Source organism: Otolemur garnettii, unplaced genomic scaffold (assembly GCF_000181295.1).
Source record: "Otolemur garnettii isolate 467f Iridium unplaced genomic scaffold, OtoGar3 scaffold00090, whole genome shotgun sequence".
Taxonomy (NCBI): Eukaryota; Metazoa; Chordata; class Mammalia; order Primates; family Galagidae; genus Otolemur; species Otolemur garnettii.
The window spans coordinates 6,979,636-6,998,463 of NW_003852485.1; the positions used below are offsets into that span (position 1 = coordinate 6,979,636).

General features: G+C 42.8%; 1 protein-coding gene across 1 annotated transcript in view; it reads right to left on the reverse strand.

Moving 5' to 3' along the window:
* The window catches only part of LOC111727010 (STE20/SPS1-related proline-alanine-rich protein kinase), a 76,953-nt gene that overhangs the window by 3,489 nt on the left and 54,636 nt on the right, over positions 1–18,828 (reverse strand). Inside the window, exons 6-7 of the mRNA XM_023516363.1 lie at positions 1,221–1,330; positions 548–649 (exon numbers count right to left, since the gene is read on the reverse strand). Coding sequence (XP_023372131.1) covers positions 548–649; positions 1,221–1,330 — 212 coding nt within the window. The remainder of the gene's footprint in view (positions 1–547; positions 650–1,220; positions 1,331–18,828) is intronic.

Consider the following 18,828-nt stretch of genomic DNA (forward strand, 5'->3'; position numbering starts at 1 on the left):
AAAAAAAAAAAAAAAAAGAACTAAGAGAAATCTTAATGTAGGCTTAAGAAATCTTGAGGTAGGTTAAAAAACAAAACCCTGAAAATAGCATCTACCACATATGCTATTTCCTAAAACCACAGTGGCTGTCTCAACTACACTGTGAGAGCAGGGGTGAAAATGTAGACCATGTTTTTTAAAATCCCAAAACTCTTGGAAATCCATCTGCAAAGTCAACATCACTATAATCAATTTTTAGATTTTCTTCGGGAACCTGGGGTTATCTAGCAAAAGAGTAATGAACAGCATTTGCCATAGCAATCAACCCGCATCAACCCTCCAGATCACACTCTTTCCTCAACACAGAGCTAAGAACATAAAGCCAGTGTCACGGCTGGGAACTGAACTACGGTCCCCCATGATGATCAGACAACATCCAACTTGGCTGCACTCCCTCCATGAATGCTCCTCTGGTCTGAGAGAAAAATGATGATACTCAAGAGCATGAGAGAATACATTCTGTCCAATCACATTTCAAACCCAACATATTATTTCCAATTGTAATTACTTTCATAGGAGGATATTTGTGATAAGGCGCTGCTCCTGTTGCTAATTCAATGGCAGTTATTCCAAAACTCCACATGTCAGCCTTGAAGTCATAGCCTCTCACCTAAGAAAGAAATGAGGAAAAAAATATGATTACACAGCAGGCATGTTATACATCACTAAGTCCATATTATGTCGAAAACCCACAGCTTTTCATGCACAACTCTGAGTTTGCTGAGAGATAGCAATCAGGTATTAAATCTCAATGCATTTATTACACGATGCATTCTATTAAAATGATTGGTCTGGCCCAGGCACTGTGGCTCACACCTATAATCCTAGCACTCTGGGAGACCTAAAGCAGGTGGATTGCCTGAGCTCATGAGTTCGAGATCAGCCTGAGCCAGAAACAGACAGAGCAAGACCTCATTTCTAAAAAAAAAAAAAAAAAAAACAGCCAGGTGTGTGGCAGACACCTATAGTCTGAACCACTTGGGAGGCTGAGGAAAAGAATCACTTAAGCCCAAGAGTTTGAGGCTGCTGTGAACTGTGATGCCACAGCACTCTACCAAGGGTGACAAAGTGAGAATCTGTCTCAAAAAAAAATAAATGAAATAAAATGATTGGTCTGAATGAAATGTTAGTGCATTAATGATATGCAGCCATCAAAATATCACTTTTTTTTTTTTTTTTACCTGTTCCATGACTTCAGGGGCCATCCAACATGGGGTACCAACGAATGTTTTTCTCACTTTATTTCGGGTAACATCACCCCCCGTTGCTAAGAATGCACTTACCCCAAAATCTGAAAGGGAAAAAAAAGTCATCCTTATTTTATGTAAGACATTACTGGTTACCAGTTCCGACTTTCTGAATGTATTTCTCCCTGGTGAGCTTTAGAGAGTGATGAATTCCTCCAAACACGTGCGTGGTGCTCTCTCAGGTGTGTATCAGGACACATCTGCCAGCTGCCATCCCCAACAGCTCAGAGCACACCATCACAGGAACTGGCCGGCACTCCTGCCAGCCCAAAAGCTCAGGATACCAAATTCTATTTTCTACTAAAAAAGCTACCAAAAGTCAAAAAACCATAAAGAATTATAACATCAATCAAAGTATAAACATATTCTCAAAGCCCCAAATATAAAAAGGGCTTTTAGTTAAGATTCATTTTGGAAAGTTATTAATAAAAATACCACTGGAGGCAGTAAAACTCAGCGTCCTGTGGTTCTTTTTTATGCTTTTCTTTTATTACAACTATTTTCTAGCTTCTTTTATTCCAAGTCATCAATGTTTGGGGAGTTTTGTTTTTTGTTTTTTTTTTTTAATAAAGGAAAAATAACACCCATTTTCCACATTCCCATGTCCTTGCTTAAATAGTACTATTATCTTAAATAAAATTACAAATCCACAAGCCCAGGTACATAAAGCCAATATGCCTGTATTTGTCCAAGGACAGTCATCAATACCAAGGGAAAATGCAGCCAGCAAAGACTGGTTTGGTTTTTTTTTTTGGGGGGGGGTACCCAATGTTTGCTTTCTGGATAATTTTCATAAATACAGATGCCACAGTTTGTAATATTTTTCTTAACACCCATTATATACTAGAAGCTCCTTTTAGGAGATGACGAATTAGTTATAATACCAAAACTATTCCAGATTTTGGATGTTTTCTGATTTGGGAATATTTGCATTATATACTTACCAGTTAAAACACCCCTAATTTGAAAATTAGAAATCCATAATTTTCCAATGAGCATTTCCTCTAAATAGCATGTTAGCACTCAAAAAGATTCAGATTTTGGAACATTAAAGATTTCAAATTTTCAGATTAGGGATACTCAACCCATATATGCACAAGGTCATATGTGCAAAAAGTACCTGGACAACAGAGAAAGAACACCTAGCGATTACTGATGCAAATACTCCTGCACAAAAGTTAAAGTACCAGTTATTCAAGACCAGTGTATCTAGTGGTAATAGCCAAGCTGAGAACTGCTGGATAGTAAGCTGATAGATATAACAGCAACAGAAAAGGGTAATCAACACCTCAAAATGCCACAGCACACAATGCAGTCTGAGCCCTGGCAAATCGCTCTCATATAATTCTCCCTTGCTGGTCTCCACTGTTGACAGGATGACATCAATTACCAAACAACAACCTCAAGTACAAACCAAGGTCAAAATGCATTACTATTTGCATTAGGCCTGTAACATTACGCGATACAATAGCGTGACTTAATAAGACTGTAACTAGTTCCCTGAATGGATAGATAGTCACTCTTTCATTTTACTCATATTCCCCAACTGGATTTCAAAAACAAGTAAAAGGAATGAAAATTGATAAACGGAGTCTGATGTAACTGCTACTCTCATGTTAATATTGTCCAGATGTGTATTTTGAAAAATTGCTATTTAATTTAATGTGCTTACACGTATCCTACTCTAAAACATAAAACTGAAGTCTTGTGAAAAGAAACCTCTGAAATCAATCAGTTGCCTGTGGTTGGGGGAAGATTCGATTCATTCTCTTACAAAAGACTTAGGTGAATTGAATCATTTGTAAGGATTTACTTTAGCTGGCTAGAGGGAAAGAATTTCATATGGTTTTCAAAATTATTAACTTCAACTTTATATATTTCTGAAAAGAAGATCAACATTCCTACTTTTACTAAAATGCTTTTATAACATGATAATATTAAAAATATATCATCTGTAAATTAAAATACAGGTAAAAGCTGTTTGAGGGAAAAACAGATGGTTTTACATGCACTTGAAGCAACCCTACACCCTAAAGTCTCTTCCTAAAAGACATCATCTAGATAAAAATCCACACTTCACGTTGAGTATTTTTTAAATTCCTTAAAAATACTATCTGCTTACATTAGACATTTTTTTAAAGCTAGAAAAACAGCTAGGAAAGATACACAGCAGCAACTCATGATTGACAACACCTCTCCGATAGATCTTTCATGATTCACATATTTATTCATAGCCTCCACTTTGAACACTCACTTTAAAGTCATAACCAGATGGTTAAATGTCTTTACATCTCAGAACAAGAATTTCAGGAGCAAAAAACACCCATCCTAACATCTACAGGCTCTTCTGACTATAGAATGAATACACAATTTGCCCCTATGTATGGCTAATGTAAATGCAGAAAGATTGACGTGGACTGAGAAACAGAATATTTTGGCCAAAGGACACAGTGTGCTTCTGTAAACAGGAAAATTGGTATATTCTCTCAAAACAGCTTATATATGACAGTAAAAAAACCCAGAACATTCAGTGTGAAAAGCTGTCCTTGTTTTCTAAGGGTTCATCTATACGGCCAAATGGAAGGGAGCCAGACTCACTGGGCATGAAACCACCAACGTTTCTCTGGCAACATGGAATCAAAGGCTGTGCACGCACCAAGTGGCCAGTCTATCGTCCTGCCTCTAGGAATGACTGGGGGATGCGGGTAAAAGCTGCTTTAAGGAAAACAACTTGAAAGAATACTGTCATCCTAGTAACTAAAAGGCTCGACCATTTCTGGAACCCACCCGCTTCTTTCCTTCCCCACAGTCCCTGCCTTAGTGTAAGCCTCCATTATGTCTTTCCAGGATTCCTGCAGCAGCCTCTTATGTCCCCACCACCCTCCTTTCCCTAGATCCAGGCTCCAGCAACCAGGCCTTTCTATGCCACAGACCCTAGTCCTCCCTTCTGAAAGTCTTTCAAGGTTCCTGGTCCCCTCAGGATAAAGTCCAAATCCTCCAGCATAACATGTGAACTCTACCCCTTTGTCTCTCCCGCCCCATCTATCACAACACCCAGATTCAGAAGGGGGGCTCCAGCCCTGCTAAACTACTCACTTGTTACTCCCCGATTCCATCACCTCCTTAGCCTCGCCAGTGATGCCTTTGCACCTGATGCTTTGTTGTCCAGGTACATCGCCCCTCCTCTGTGAATAGGACCATCAGCAGAGGGCATTCTGCAGGCACCAAATTAATGCCAGAAGCACCTCTGGTTGTCCTGGGCTCTTGGTGAGTCGTCTTATGTGCATCCATCACCTCTGCCTAATTTGTCATGTACAATTTATGTCAATTTGGTCATTGTCTGACTTTGATATGTGAATGCTACTAAACCTTGAGGAGGCTCTGCAGAATTTTGAGGCATGGCTGTCTGATGTGGAGAGTGGTAGATCTACGGTGAAACATCACAGTGCTAACAGGCAAGAGCTGAGTCTCACAGCGGGAGGGTCCAAGACTAGATGACTCCCCAGTGTCTGACCCCAGCAAGGGATTTAAACATTCTGGGCTTCTGTTTCCTCAGTAGCCTTCTCATTTAAGCCTACTTCTGTCTTATTTTCATATTAATAAGTCTCTCCTATTTCTTTTCAACATGTATAAATGTTCCTTCCAATGACTATGAGATAAATCAACAAGGTACTGTACTCTACTATTTAATAATCGAGGCAAGTGGACTGAGGGGATAAGCATTAACATTTTACAATGAAAGATATAAACTATGAGAAAGGTTTGCTTCTTGACCTCCAGAGTATTTCCATCTAGGTAGGATAAACCATGAAACAATGGACAACAGAACAATGTATAAAATCAAATGCTCACCTACGGTGCATCTTACACGGGTACATGTGCAATTTACTAGGTATAGAATATAAATGTCTTAACACAATAACTAAGAAAATGCTGTGAAGGCTATGTTAACCAGTTTGATGAAAACATTTCAAAATGTATGTAAAACCAGCACATTGTACCCCATGACTGCATCAATGTACACAGCTATGATTTAATAAAAATTAAAAAAAAAAATCAAATGCTGTGCTGCCTGCACGGAGGGAGAGTAGCTACAACCATAATGGCCATGAAAGGCCATATGCAAAGTGGGCCTTGGGCTCAGCCTCGAAGATGAGGTGAAGAGTTGGACAGCAAAGCCTCATAGGAAACAAATTCCAGACAAGGAATGGGCCTGAACAAAGAAAGCACAACACTGAGCCAAATAGGAAAACAGTCTGACAGCTGTGAGGGTCAAAAACCCACAGAGCTACAGGGGCCGGGCAGAAATCTGAAGGGGGAGGAGGGTCCCGAAGGCCAACAGAGGGCAATCTCGATAACTAAGGACACCAGACACCAAGTTTCTGTGCGGGAGACTTTAGGCAGTGCCAGGTCCCGGGTGGGGCCTGCAGCCCATACTCAGCAGTCTCCCACCAGAGAAGACAATTAGGGAAAGGGATGTGGACCCGGAGTCACTGATCCCCCAATTTTCCCAGAGAAGCCGAACGGCAGGATCTTTGTGCGAAAACTCCCTTTCTTATTGTTGGCAACAAATACACACAAAAAAACAAGCAAACAAAAAAACAAAAAATAAAACAGGAAAAACAGCAGTTCCTCTTGCCTAATTTAATCTACAAAACTAGCCTGCCAACTGCGTGGTTCTGATAGGCTAAATTTACCTAAAATACTTCAACATACGCCATGTGATATTACACTTGTGACACCACAACCCAAGCGGTCAGCCGGCATTCTAACCAGGAATGGCCACTGCTGGGGGGTTCTGACAGCACTGTATTCAGGACGCAGCCACAGGAGCTGCTCCAGGCATTTCCATTACCAGGACCCAAATGTAGATAAGTATAAGCCAGGTGGATGCCCCGAAGGGGTTATTGTTAAAGAAAACAGTGGCCTGTGGAGGGGCAGGATGCATGTTAGAAGTGGGCCTTGACTAGTGAAAATAAATGTTTTCAGCACACAGAGGGGGGCTAAAATATTTTACATATCCTCCCCCACCCTTAATAGAATAAAAGAATTCAATCAGACCCGAGTGTAGCCTAGTCCCTGACCAGTTCAATGTCTGGTCAGATTCCTAATAGCAAGTAAAGGAGTGAAAGCAAAGCGCACGTCTGACTCTAACGAATGGTTCACTCACCTGAAGGAAAGGGAGCAGGGATTGCCCTGAGCTCATGGAATAAACTGGGAGAGCAGTTCTGTTTAGGGGCCTGCTTGCTAATGAGTGCAAACTGTGGTCTGAGGCTTGCCTTCCTGAAAACCTGGGAGGGAGACAGTGGCGAGAAGCCCATCTTCACCTGCCTCAAACTCCCACCATGGCTACTTTAACCTTTGAAAAGGAACCTGAGTTGCACAGGGACAAAATTGATTCGAGGGTAATGGGATCAATGTTTGAGAGCTCAACGCTTCCCGAAATGTCTTCACAATGGTTTAAAGGACCTGTGGATCCCTGGGGTCTGAGGCAAGGGAAGCCCCCACAGCTTTGAGGGGCCTTCGGGGTTCCTTGGTACAGCAGCTTCTTTCCCCAGAGTCCAGGACCTTAAAAAGAGGGGTAACACTGGGAGACAGTGCAGTGGGGCCCAACCAACCACAGACTCTTAAGGGAACTTGTACCTGATCCATTTAAAAGCTACTGCTCTCTCTCTAGAGAGGAAGAAAACTGGGGAAAAATAAACAAGCAGGGGTGTTCAGGAAAGGAGAAAGGCTGGAAGCAAGGAAACCCACAGCTACAGCCCAGGAGTAAAATCAGTAGAGCCCGTACATGAATAGACATTCTGGAAATAGAGAGGATCAGACAAATTCTTAAGAAAATACGATGATTTAGTGGATGTTGGAATTAAAATAGAGGAAGGAACAAATAAGATTAAAAGACTTGCCAAGGAACACACAGCAAGTTATTGAGGGTCTGAATAAAATCCCTAAGTCTTTCATGAACTATGAAAAAAGCCACTTAGCCTCATCTCCTTTTCTGGAAAGTACAGTGTGTTTTCTTTATGAGAAAGGACATGCAAGATGGCATGATGGGGTTAATATTCCACCACTCCTAAGCTCTTCCCTGAGTAAAGATCAAGTTAGGATTACCCAACACAGAAAAACTGGTTTAAGGTTCTCTGGTTAATCCGAAATGTCATATTTATATCATCAAAAACAATCCTTTTATAATTTGGTTGGATTCCCAGTTGGCGATTTTCTTTTTCCTCGTGAGAGACTCTCAAGACTTGACTGGCAAAACTGAAACATACTTCTGAACACCAGAAGCACATTCAGAGCTGCCAGGAGCCAGCCGCCTTTCCTGAGCCCCACAGGTTTCCTTAAAATGTGATACCACCAACGTTAAAGGAATAAGAAGTACAGTGAGACTTAAGTGATGCCAGCGGTATAATAATGAGTACAAAACAGAAGTAAATATTTTCTTAATTCTGGCATAAACAGACTATAGCAAGCTTTTTTAAACAATGTATTTCATTCTTTTCATATTATACTAGAATGTGTGTCAGTGGTACGGCACCCACTAACGTTCAGCATACACAGGGCGTGCACGACAGTGTGCACAGCGTGGGTTGGACACCATGGGCTTACAGACTTTTGATTTAGACACAATCAGGAAAACGTGTGAATTATTTAGAATGACACGACCTGGGCAAAGGGAACAGAGGAAACATGCTAATAAGCCCAAGGTGCCACCCCAGAACTAAATAAAGGGGCCGTCTTTTGCTGGTAATTCCAGATGCCCTTTCTTCCAATTTTCTTGTTCATAGAGAAAGAAAACACAGACCAGGCAAAACCACAGCGTTAGCAGCTACGGACTCAGAGGCGTGCCTCTTCCAGCTGCAATCCAGCCTTCCTATTCCACCCAGATCAATCTTCTAAAGTGCAGTTCTCCCATCAAGATCTTTCTCCCTCAGGGCATGTGAGAATAACAAAGAAGCCCGTCCAAAGGAAGAAACAGGCTTCCAGAACTGTCTCTCCTGATTGCCATGATCACATCATGATCACATCCACAGCAAAGTGTGTTTCGCTTTTTTTACTGACCATCTCTCAGTTTTATTTCTTTAATGTATAATTAAACACAGGCTTTGCCTACCAGATTTTCTGTTTATTTTTTTTTGTTTTTAAATTAAATAGAGGCAACTTTTCACTTTCCTGGAGGCTTGCCATCTTCAGAATGTCATCAGACCTCCAGGCCCTGACAGCCAACTCTAAGAGCAAACAGGGAAGGGTGGCCTCCCTCCCTTCCACCTGCTGGAAACCCAGCAGCCCCAGGTAGGAGAGAGCTTGGTGCTGCACTGACTTGGAAGTGGCAGGGGGAGGCCTCAAGTCCCCTAGGGGGACGTCACATCTCTGGTATGACACTGCTCTGTGCTCAACACAACGCAGAGCAAGAAGCAGAGCCTGGGAGCCAGTAAGCCAAGTCAGGATAGGGCAAGACCCGGGACAAGCCACCAACACTCACTGGCTAACTTCCTTCTTAGAATAACGCCACTTGGCACACAGGGATAGTTTTCTATTATTACAGTGTCACTCCAGTGCACTCACAAATGTGGACTTGTCGAGAGTGTGGTGTGGTATATGTGGCCCCTGTCCAGGGGCACGTTGTAGAATCCTGACTGTTTCTAGTTCACGGTGCATACAAAAGAGCCACGCCTATGGTCACTGGACAGGCCTGCATGTTAAGTCCCAGTTACACTCCCTGTTCATGTCCATAACTTCTTTGAGCAGTAGCTTCCCAAGTTTTAAAATGGGCAGCTTCGAGTCTAGGAGGTTCTCTGCACTGCTGGTTGACCACACAACATCCATGCTCTGTTCTTCTCTACCAGAATCTTGATTGTGTTTGCCATGCCTTGGGGGGGTTAATCTTACTGATCTAAGCCCATCATGGTACATGGGTCCTCTTCACCAGGACTGGTCTGAGGGCCTGCCGAGGAGATCCAAGAGGAATACAAGTGCGGGCTCCTTTGGAGAAATATTTTCCCTGAGTAAATGATCCACCCTGCAAGGCTCCTCTGCTTCTCACCCCACTTCCCGTTTGGGAAATGTCAGGTGAAGCTGCTGCTGGACACACTGAGAGTGAGAAAGGAAAGTGGGAAAGAGTCCATGACCCCTGCGATACTCTGGGCCTCTGTACCAACCCTGAAACCAAAAGCCCCAGACTTCTTGTTCTGTGAGATAATTCAATGTCTCTGTTGCTTAATCTCCTATCAGACAAGCACTCTGTTATTTGTACCCAAAGGCTTCTTAACTCTTGCAAAACCCAGGCCAGCCATGTTTATTCATTCTTCTTACTGTAAAGGGTTAACCATTGCATCAGAGGCCAAAGTCATTGCAATCCCCAAAAGGACTTGCTAAAAATCAGCAAGAAAACAGTTTAGCACATAGTACAATTTTGGATCTTAAAACAGCTCCGGTAATTAAGCACAGCTTTTAATGCTAGGGGCACAAATCAAAACAAATAAATGCACAAGCATCTCAAGAGGGGAAAAAACAACACACTGTAAGAAATCTAATTCACTTTTTTCCAGTAGTGCCTACTTGGGGCCACACTAACATGAACCTCCAACAAAATTCTAGGAAAACAAGAAAGATAAGTAACTTGGACACTCTAGTCTAGACCCTTACTACTCAAAGTGAGGTCCACAACCAGAAGCGTCAGCACCCCGAGAGCATCTAAATGCAGAATCCCGAGTCCCACTCCAGACCTCCTGAATCAGAACCGGCACTGTAGTCAGACCTCCAGCTGACGTGAGGCACAGTTTAAGTCGGAGATGACATCTTCCCAGCAGGTGCACAGCATGGTTTGCCAGGACTGGAAGACCTCGTGCACAACCCACCACGCAGCTTCCCTCTGTTACCTCTTTGATGGAGAGAACCATAGCAGTGGACAATGAATGGCAGGAAATAAATATTAATGAAGGCATACTCATGTGTTTTATGACACTGTCCAAGGGTAAGACTGGACAGGTGAATCACATGCCAGACGCATCTATCTAATCCAGTGACTCTCAACTGTGCCTCACGTGTCTCTAGCAAGACAAACAAATCCATACCCATGGCACACTTCTATGGGAACACTGAGATTTTTATAAGATGTGTTTTTAAGTACATGAAAATAATTTATAGTCACGATACACTTTAACAGTTTATCGGTAACAGCTGCTCACTGGAGATGCCGTGGTACAGGGAAGGAGGCCACGGGTAAATATCATTCTCAGCACAGATTTTTATAGCTCTACTCCCTTCTCTCCCACTCATGAAAATCTCTCACGAATTGTGTAAGGGTGACATCATCATAATATTGGAGCAATAATCTTGGATCTGCCCAGCTTTTAAGCAAGTCAATAAAAATGTTGGTACTTATTGACTAACGGTAATCAATTATTCACATATCACTGCGGATTAGGATACACCACCTCTTCTGCTCAGGATACAACCTGGTACCCTAAGAGGAATCAGACAGAACCAGAGAGAGTTCTCTTTTACCCTCAGTCTTCTCCTAATCTCCTTCCCCCTAGTCAGTCAGGCTCCTGTTCGTATTGCTACTTAGTCCTTCTTATTGGCAAATGGTATTCGATGCCCAGTTTGGCTCTACAGGCTGTGGTACCCATCTACAGCCTGATGTCCAGGACAGTCAAGATCAGAAGGCATGTTACTGCTGTATGTCCCAAGTCTTGGCTTTAGAGAATCACTTATCAGCTGCCCTGAACGACTCCATATTCTCCATCAATTAAGGAGGGAAAGGCAGTCCTGACCGTCTTTGAAACATGGGTGAATAACAATTTCACAGCCTTTTCTGACAGCAGCAGAAGAAAAGAAATCAGGAGACATCATTTTTTAAGTCACTGAAGGCAAAGCTGCACTTTTAAAAATTAGAAAAATATTAAAAAACACACACACACAAAGAAGCCAGCCTTCCCTTGGTTGTGTTTTATACGGGTGGACTTTCGACACTGCTGTCAACAAGTTTCCTTCCAATGTGCTAGATTTATACTTGTAAGGGGAATTTTCTTAACACTTGTTTGCACTTTATACAAGGAATTGAATCAGTTCATAACGACACAGATAAATTGTAAGAAAAATCCAATAAGAGGATACTTGGTAAAAATACAAAGGCCACACCAGCTACCGTCCCCTCCCCAATTCCTCAGCCATTCTCACAATGGAGACAACACAGGCTTAATAGACACAAAAAGGGTAAACTGTGATCAATTCCACTCACATCTGGCTCACAGTTACGGTGACTGACACAGTCAATCAGCCACACAGTGGACAGCAGCAGTTTAAGATCAAAGAGCAGATGCTCTGCCCATCTGTCACAGCCACAGAGCCCTGCCCCGAAGCAGACAAATGTACCACAAGGAGTAGGGCCCTGGGTCAGGCTTGAGGGAGCAGCAGCAGAAGGAACAGGTGCTAAGAGGCTGGAGCAGGAGTCCCCACCAGCTGTGCACATGTTACCCGCCAGAGCCAGCTTTCTCAAGGCCAGTGGTACACATGACCACGAGCTCACCCACGGAAACTTTGTACTAAGTATGATAATCATGCTGGACAAAGGAGAACCACAGGTAATTCCCAAGGCACAAACCCATTCTTCCCTGGCCCCTCATTGTGGGGTGGGAGGGTTAATTTTAAAGATGCCCTGGTAAAAATAGCCACAGGACAGAAACTTGACTTATTCTCCCCTCCAAGCTCAAGATCATCCCCTGATTTCGATGCTTTAAATTAGGCCTGCGAGGGTCTTTAGTGACTGCAGCTATGGAGGGCCATTTAAACATTCTGATGGAAGACAGGTCCTTGAAAACATCTTGTCAATCTTCTTTATCGTACAACTGATGGAGCTGAACCCAGAGGCAACTAAATGTCAAAAGGCATAGATTTAAGAAGCACATTGGGGGCTGGGGACAGCCTAATGGCAAGGACTGGAAGTGAAGTCTGGGGAGACAGGAGAGGGATTTGCTTTTGTGAATTTCAGAATGACCTTAAACAAGTGCTCAATGGCTCAGCAGTCTTCAGACCCTTCATCTGAAAGACCCACTCTGCTAAATCAACAAGGCCATTGTAAGGAGAGCCCTCGGTAAGTAAGTCACACAGGTATCATCCTTCCCCTGGCCAAAGGCATGCTTCTGAAGTCAGTGCGGGCTCCTGCCTGGCCACATCTGCAGAGGCAGGCGCAGGCGACTTAGATCAAATATTAATAAGTTTAAATTTCCAATGCAATATTCATATACCTGCAGGTGATCTTTTTCATTCAAATCTCCATTCAACTAGCTCTATTATCAGAAGCATCTATTAAACCACAATAGCCCATCTGTACACTTTAAAGAAATGGCCCCTACAGACTAGGATTAAAATAATACAACCGCCAGTTGCTACATGTATTTAAAGAAACAATTCACATCATTTCCACAAAGTTTTCAGAAGGATTAGTCAAATCTTCAAAGAATCTGCAGATTTTAAAGTCTGTAGGAAAGAAAACATCTCAGGTTTAAACTCTTAACATGGAAGAATCAGTAAACTGTGAGAGTCAGACATTAGACTCTGCTGCTCAGTGTTCTTTAAAGCTAAGCTTACTAATACAGTCAGACAGTTGGTACTTATCCAACTTGGAAAGACCTTTCTAAGTCCCATTTCCAGCTCTAAGCACTGGGTCTACAGAGCAGAAACCCCTGCCCTCGAAGAGCTACATTTTAAGATGGGGCAGAAGTCAGGAAAGGAAGTTAATACGGATAATAAACAAAAGGACAAAATACATTATACGGCAGCAGCTCTCAGACACGAGCATGTGTTAGGATCACTATGGGGCTTCTTAACACAGACTGCTGGGCCCTGTCTCCAGAGTTTGTGACCCAGCATGTCTCCATAAGAAAGCCTGAGAATTTAATTTTTACCTATGCTGATGCTGCTGGTCTAGAGGCACACCTGGAGAGCCACTCATGTAGGGTAAACCCACAGAGACAACAAAGAAAATTAAAGCAACAGGAGGCAATGAAAGTCTCACTGATGTGACATTTGAGCCACGATCTGAAAGAGGTAAGGAAAAGAGCGTTCCAGACAGGGGGGGAACAGCCAGAGCAAAGGTCCAAAGACAGGAGCCTGCCAGGCAGAGGCCAGTTTGGAGTAGAGTCAGGGAGAGGAACAAGTAGGAGATGAAGTCGCTGAGATTGGGAGGGGCCAGATCTCATAATCCTTATGAGGGCCACCATGAGTAAGGATTTTGACTTTGACTCTGGGATGGGAAGGGACTGGAGGGCTCTGAAGAAAGGCATGATACAAATTGTGTCATTGCTTTTTAAGAGCATTCCACTCAATGCTGTGCACAGAACACACCACAGAGGAGCAAGCACAAAGAGACCCTCTTAGGATGCTACCATAATAATGTAGACAAGAACAGATGGTGCCCGGGGCCAGGATGACTGCAGGGAGCTGGTGAGACATGGCTGACAACAGGATTCCTGACATACTGGACAAGGTACAGGGTGTGACGTAGAGACAAGGGTCACGGAACACCAAAATTTCTTGCCTGTTCAATGAAAAAATGGTCCTGTCATTTAAAAAGGTGGGAAAAACTGTGAGAAAGGCAGTATATTAGGGAGTCAGGGGTCACAGGGTTTTTCTCTATTGAAGTTGACAATTTTTAGAGTTGAAAGGAAATTTGAGCACCTAAGAACATCACTTTACAGGTGATACAAACTATGGCCAGCAAAGAACTTGGCTTTGGGCCTTGAGTTAATGAGATAATCTTTGGCTACTGCGTCCCCAAGTGTACTCTATATAATCAAGTGTTACATTATATTCCATAGAATGTAAATACAGATTGACATTATTTAAATTACCTAAAAAAAATCTATAATCAATTATGATATGTACAGTAACTTATGTTATTGACTAAAAACCATTCCTGTTGGTCATACATATTTAAGATCTAGCCCTAGGACAACCTATTAAACTAATCCTATTAGTTCTAACTTAAATACTCCAGGTAGATGCATTTCCCTCCATACTTAAAAATTTTTGAAACTAAAGTTTTATAGTTAACTGTGTAATGTCCGTTTCTCTCTCATTGTAAATTCCACGACAGTGGACATGACGTCTCTGTTGCTTACAACTGTGTCAGCTCAAAGGATTGTGCTTAGAACATAGTAAATGCTCAATAAATAGTCAGCTAACCGCTTCAGACACACTGAACCCAAACACCTAATGTCACCTTTTCCCCAGGAAAGGAGCCGTCCATACCAAATGGAGGCTCTAAGAGACAGAAAAGTAAATGAAAAACAAAGAACCAAGCTAAACTGCTCTGCTTTAAACCTAGTAACTCTTGCTTTACCTCAGTAGTTTTCGGGTAACATATGAAATTTAATTTAACAATGCTATTACAGATTCTTAAAGGAAGAAAAGAGAGGGAAGGAGGGAGACTGAGTCCCATCTGGCCCGTTCCGCCCTGGACACGCTTCTTCGCAGCTCAGTCCTGCCTCCATGCAGCTAAATGTGCACAGCTGAGGAAAAATTCCAGCAGGGAATCGGAGCAGAGTGACTCTCCTCCATTGGGTTCACCCAGCAAGACCTCCTTAAGTTTCTGTAACAACTGCTAGCAGCTGTTGAGGGATGGGAAGCTGCTTAAAATCTCCCCAAGTATTTCTCACTGATGCTGTGCAGATGGAATGGAAGACGAAGTTTCTAAAATTGATTGCATTCTTGGTTCATACTAGAGGTTTCACCAAATGTTACCATTTGTCCGGATACCAAACTCAGGGAGCCACATTAATTTCCTTATTTACTCAAGCCAAAAAGAATTTGGTCATAATTCATTAAACCTATAATTCACATAATCATAAACTGTTCCTGAAACTCAAAAAGAAAAAAAAGTTTGGGTTCACTCTAAAGCACTTTGCACCCCCCAAAGATTTCAATTTGCACGTGTACTCTGGTTCCTGGGTGTAGCCAATGTCTTAACTCATGTCCTCTGCTTCAATCTTCCTTAGCTTTAGCAACCATTTAGTTGCTAGCTGAGTTTGCCCAAAATCAGAGGTGAAAAATGTTCACTTAAAAACACTCTTTTCAGCCTTTAAAACATCCAGTAGTACACATATTCAATATTTAAAACATTTTCACTTCCCTCTGTTAGGCTGATGTATTCTTGCTTGAACATTTCAGCTCCGCCTGACATATGCACCCTCTGCGACCAACAGGCACGTGTACTCACATAGCCTGCAGACGACATGGTGTCCAACATGCCTGCAGTGGGACTGCAGGGACACATGTGCCACAGGTCAGGCCCTGTCCGTGGATGCTGAGATGAACAACACGGAGATGCTACCTCTGGGAAGGACACAGCCTGGAGGTAAGAGGGGAAGGCACCGACCCAACTTCGACGAGCCTAGCTAGGGTAAGGACAGGGAATCTGCAAGCCACCAAGGAGAGGTACTGGAGGAAAGGATCAGAAAAGGTTTCAAGGAAAGAACACCCTGTATGGAGGCTTAAGAGAGAAGTTATCCAGGTAAAAGTAAGGGAAATTGTGAATGAGAAGCTGTAAGAATTTCAAATCTAATTAGAAAATACTTGAGGACAAGACTAGAAAAAGAGGGAGGTCCTAATGCACCATTATTAGACCTTGGAATAGATGTTGTTTATTCTATCAACAACAATTTTACACTTCATGCAAGAAAATGATGGTCAGGTCTGTATTGTAGATTGCTCACTTTGGTGTTTTTGGGGAAATTGATGGGGCAAAGAAAGAGGAAGACCAAAGCAGGCCCTTAAAGGAAGAAAAGAGAGGAACACTGGGCAGATAGGCAGGTGTCCTCAAACTACAGCCCGTGGGCCACATGTGGTCCACCTAGGACATTTATCAGGCCCGCCAGGTGATTTTGTCACCACTGCCTGTCCTGCTTAGCAGCCAACTCGTCCGCAGGCCTGCAGTCCAGTCCTCCAAAGATCTGAGGGACAGTGAACTGGCCCCCTGTTTAAATAGTTTGAGGACCCCTGATAGAGCTTCACTTCCCTGGGACCATGCAACACTCTTTCATTATTACTAAAGGCACCACCTCCACTTCAACACAAAGCAGTAAGAGCTAAGGATTCCCAAAATGGAATGTGTTTTACTTTAGCTTTTTGAATGCTCTAGTGTATTCTCAATACACAGACATGCAAAGTCAAGTAACTTGGTTATATGTTTAGAAGGAACAATGCCAGGATTTGAACCTGGCTATCTGGTGGGGTCAGAACCCATGCCTTGGCAAGGGGCTCGGGAATATAACCGTTTCACCATTCCCTGACTCAGAAGCCTTGGGCCCTTTCACAGCTTTCCCATATCCCCGGAGGCTGACTCCAATACCACCTGGGTGCCTGCATCACCCTGCAGCTTCCCTACAACACAAGAAATAGCTCTTCAACCCTCCCCATCAAAGTGTACCTTATCAGGCCCAAAGAGCACAGACAAAACAAAAGAACTTAGCAGCTATGGATGTAAAAACCACCTGCCTCTGGTCCCTTGAAGAATAATGCAAAGTGTTAGATCCAAGTTAAGTCACCCTGCATATTTTCCTGGCAATTTTAGCCACGGGGTTTTTGGTGTTCAATATACAGACTGAAGATGAAAATGCAATTCAAAGCTGGTAAGGATATGACCTCCCTCCAAGAAAGTGTAAATGACACTCGAAGTCATAGCAATGCACCTTAGACATGAAAAACCTGGGGTGTAAGTTTGATTCAAATGGGCTCAGATACATAAGATGGGTGTGAACATAACTTTCCAAAGTTCTAGGTAGCCTAGTACTAAATTTTATTTCTCTGTTATGAAAACTTGGGAATGGGAAATTCACATTCATACACATAAGCTCTGCCTTAGTCAATTCGGGCTACTGTAACAAAATACCTTAGATTGGGTTAGTTATAAACAACACAAATTTATTTATCACAGTTCCAAAGACTGGAAAGTCCAAGATGAAGTGTCAGTAGATTCACTATCTGGTAAGAACTCACTTTCTGGTCCATAAATGGTGTTTCCTGGCTCTGTCCTCACACTGTACAGGGGGCAAGGCAGCTTTCTGGGGCCTCTTTTATAAAGGCACCAATCCCACGCATGTGGGTTTAGCCCTGGTGACCGTATCACCCTCCCTACACCCCCCTACCTCCAAATCCCATCACATTGATGATTAGGTTTAAACACATGAATGAGGAGCAAGGAGGCGTGCAAATCCTCAGAGCACCTCATGCGCACACCTAAAAGGCAAAGGTAAGTGAAAATGAGCATGAGATCTACCTTATGTAGCACAGGAGTTGCTTCTGGAAAGTTCCTCGGAAGCAAATGTTTTGAAAATCAGCATTTTTAATAATACATTAAGTGCAGCCAGTATTTTTTTAATTCCTGGAATAAATGGATTTACAGTAGCCACCCCAAAGTGACCTGTTTGATATGAATTTCTATTTGCTTAAAATAGTATCTCTCATTAATTCCAGACAAACAGGCTTAGTCACTTGCCAGACAAAGCACCAAGCTCTTCCCGGCAGCACAGCAGCATCAAATAGGAAAGTAAAATGCTTTGTTGTGGGAAAACCGTGACCTCCAGGTAACCACACCCCTTCTATCACACAGTGCGGCAAAACCTCTCACACTGGCTGGGGCATCCTTTCCAGGTTTACTGTCAGACTCAAACACACAGTCCCTCTAAGCACAGAGGACTTGACATGAAGAAAAGCCTTTTCTTTTAAGCCCTGAGGAGGTTCACTGCCTCAAACCTGAAGTTCTCCAGTCGGAATAGAGTAGCAATTGTATCACAACTGAACTTATTTCTACACCACAAGAGGAGGAAGATGACTGCCTCTGCTATCCCCTGGAACCTTACCAGTGACACATGTGTTTCAACCTGAAGGGGCAAAGAGGAAGAGGGTGTAAATCTGTCCCCTAGCCTACAGTGGAGTCGATTTATGGAGGATGGAGACAGGCTCGTGGCTGCCAGTGGTATTCCTCTCCAAACGCAGGTCACTTAAAGTCCATCTAGGGTTCTCCCTCTGGAAATCCCACAGGTGGGGGCTGACTGGCCCTGCAGTCAGGCTGCCTGAATCTGAAGCCTGGCTCCACCACTTTTCTACATGTGAGTTGGCCAATTTAGTTCCCCACACTGTACCTTACTTTCTGAGCTGTAAAACAGGTGTAATAGTACCTTCCCATAAGGTTACGAGGAGGACTGAGAACTCAGAACCTGCAGGCTGGCCTGGCACGTAGGAGGTACTCAATCCACATTAGTTACTGATGTATATCCACAGTCTACAGACGTGTGCATCCTTCCCACAGACTTTGTACTACAGTAAACAGAACCAAGCATATTAGCCTATTCACCGTACCTGTTAGCTACATAACAAAGCAAGGGTTTGCTAAACCAGACCCTTTCACCTCCCCTTTTCCAATAAAAAGTTCTGAGAAAGAAAATTTACATACTTTGTACAATGAGTGATTTTTCTAAAAAAAATTTATGTTTTCTATTAGGATAACAAAAATGCCCTTTCTTTTTTTTTTTTTTTTTTT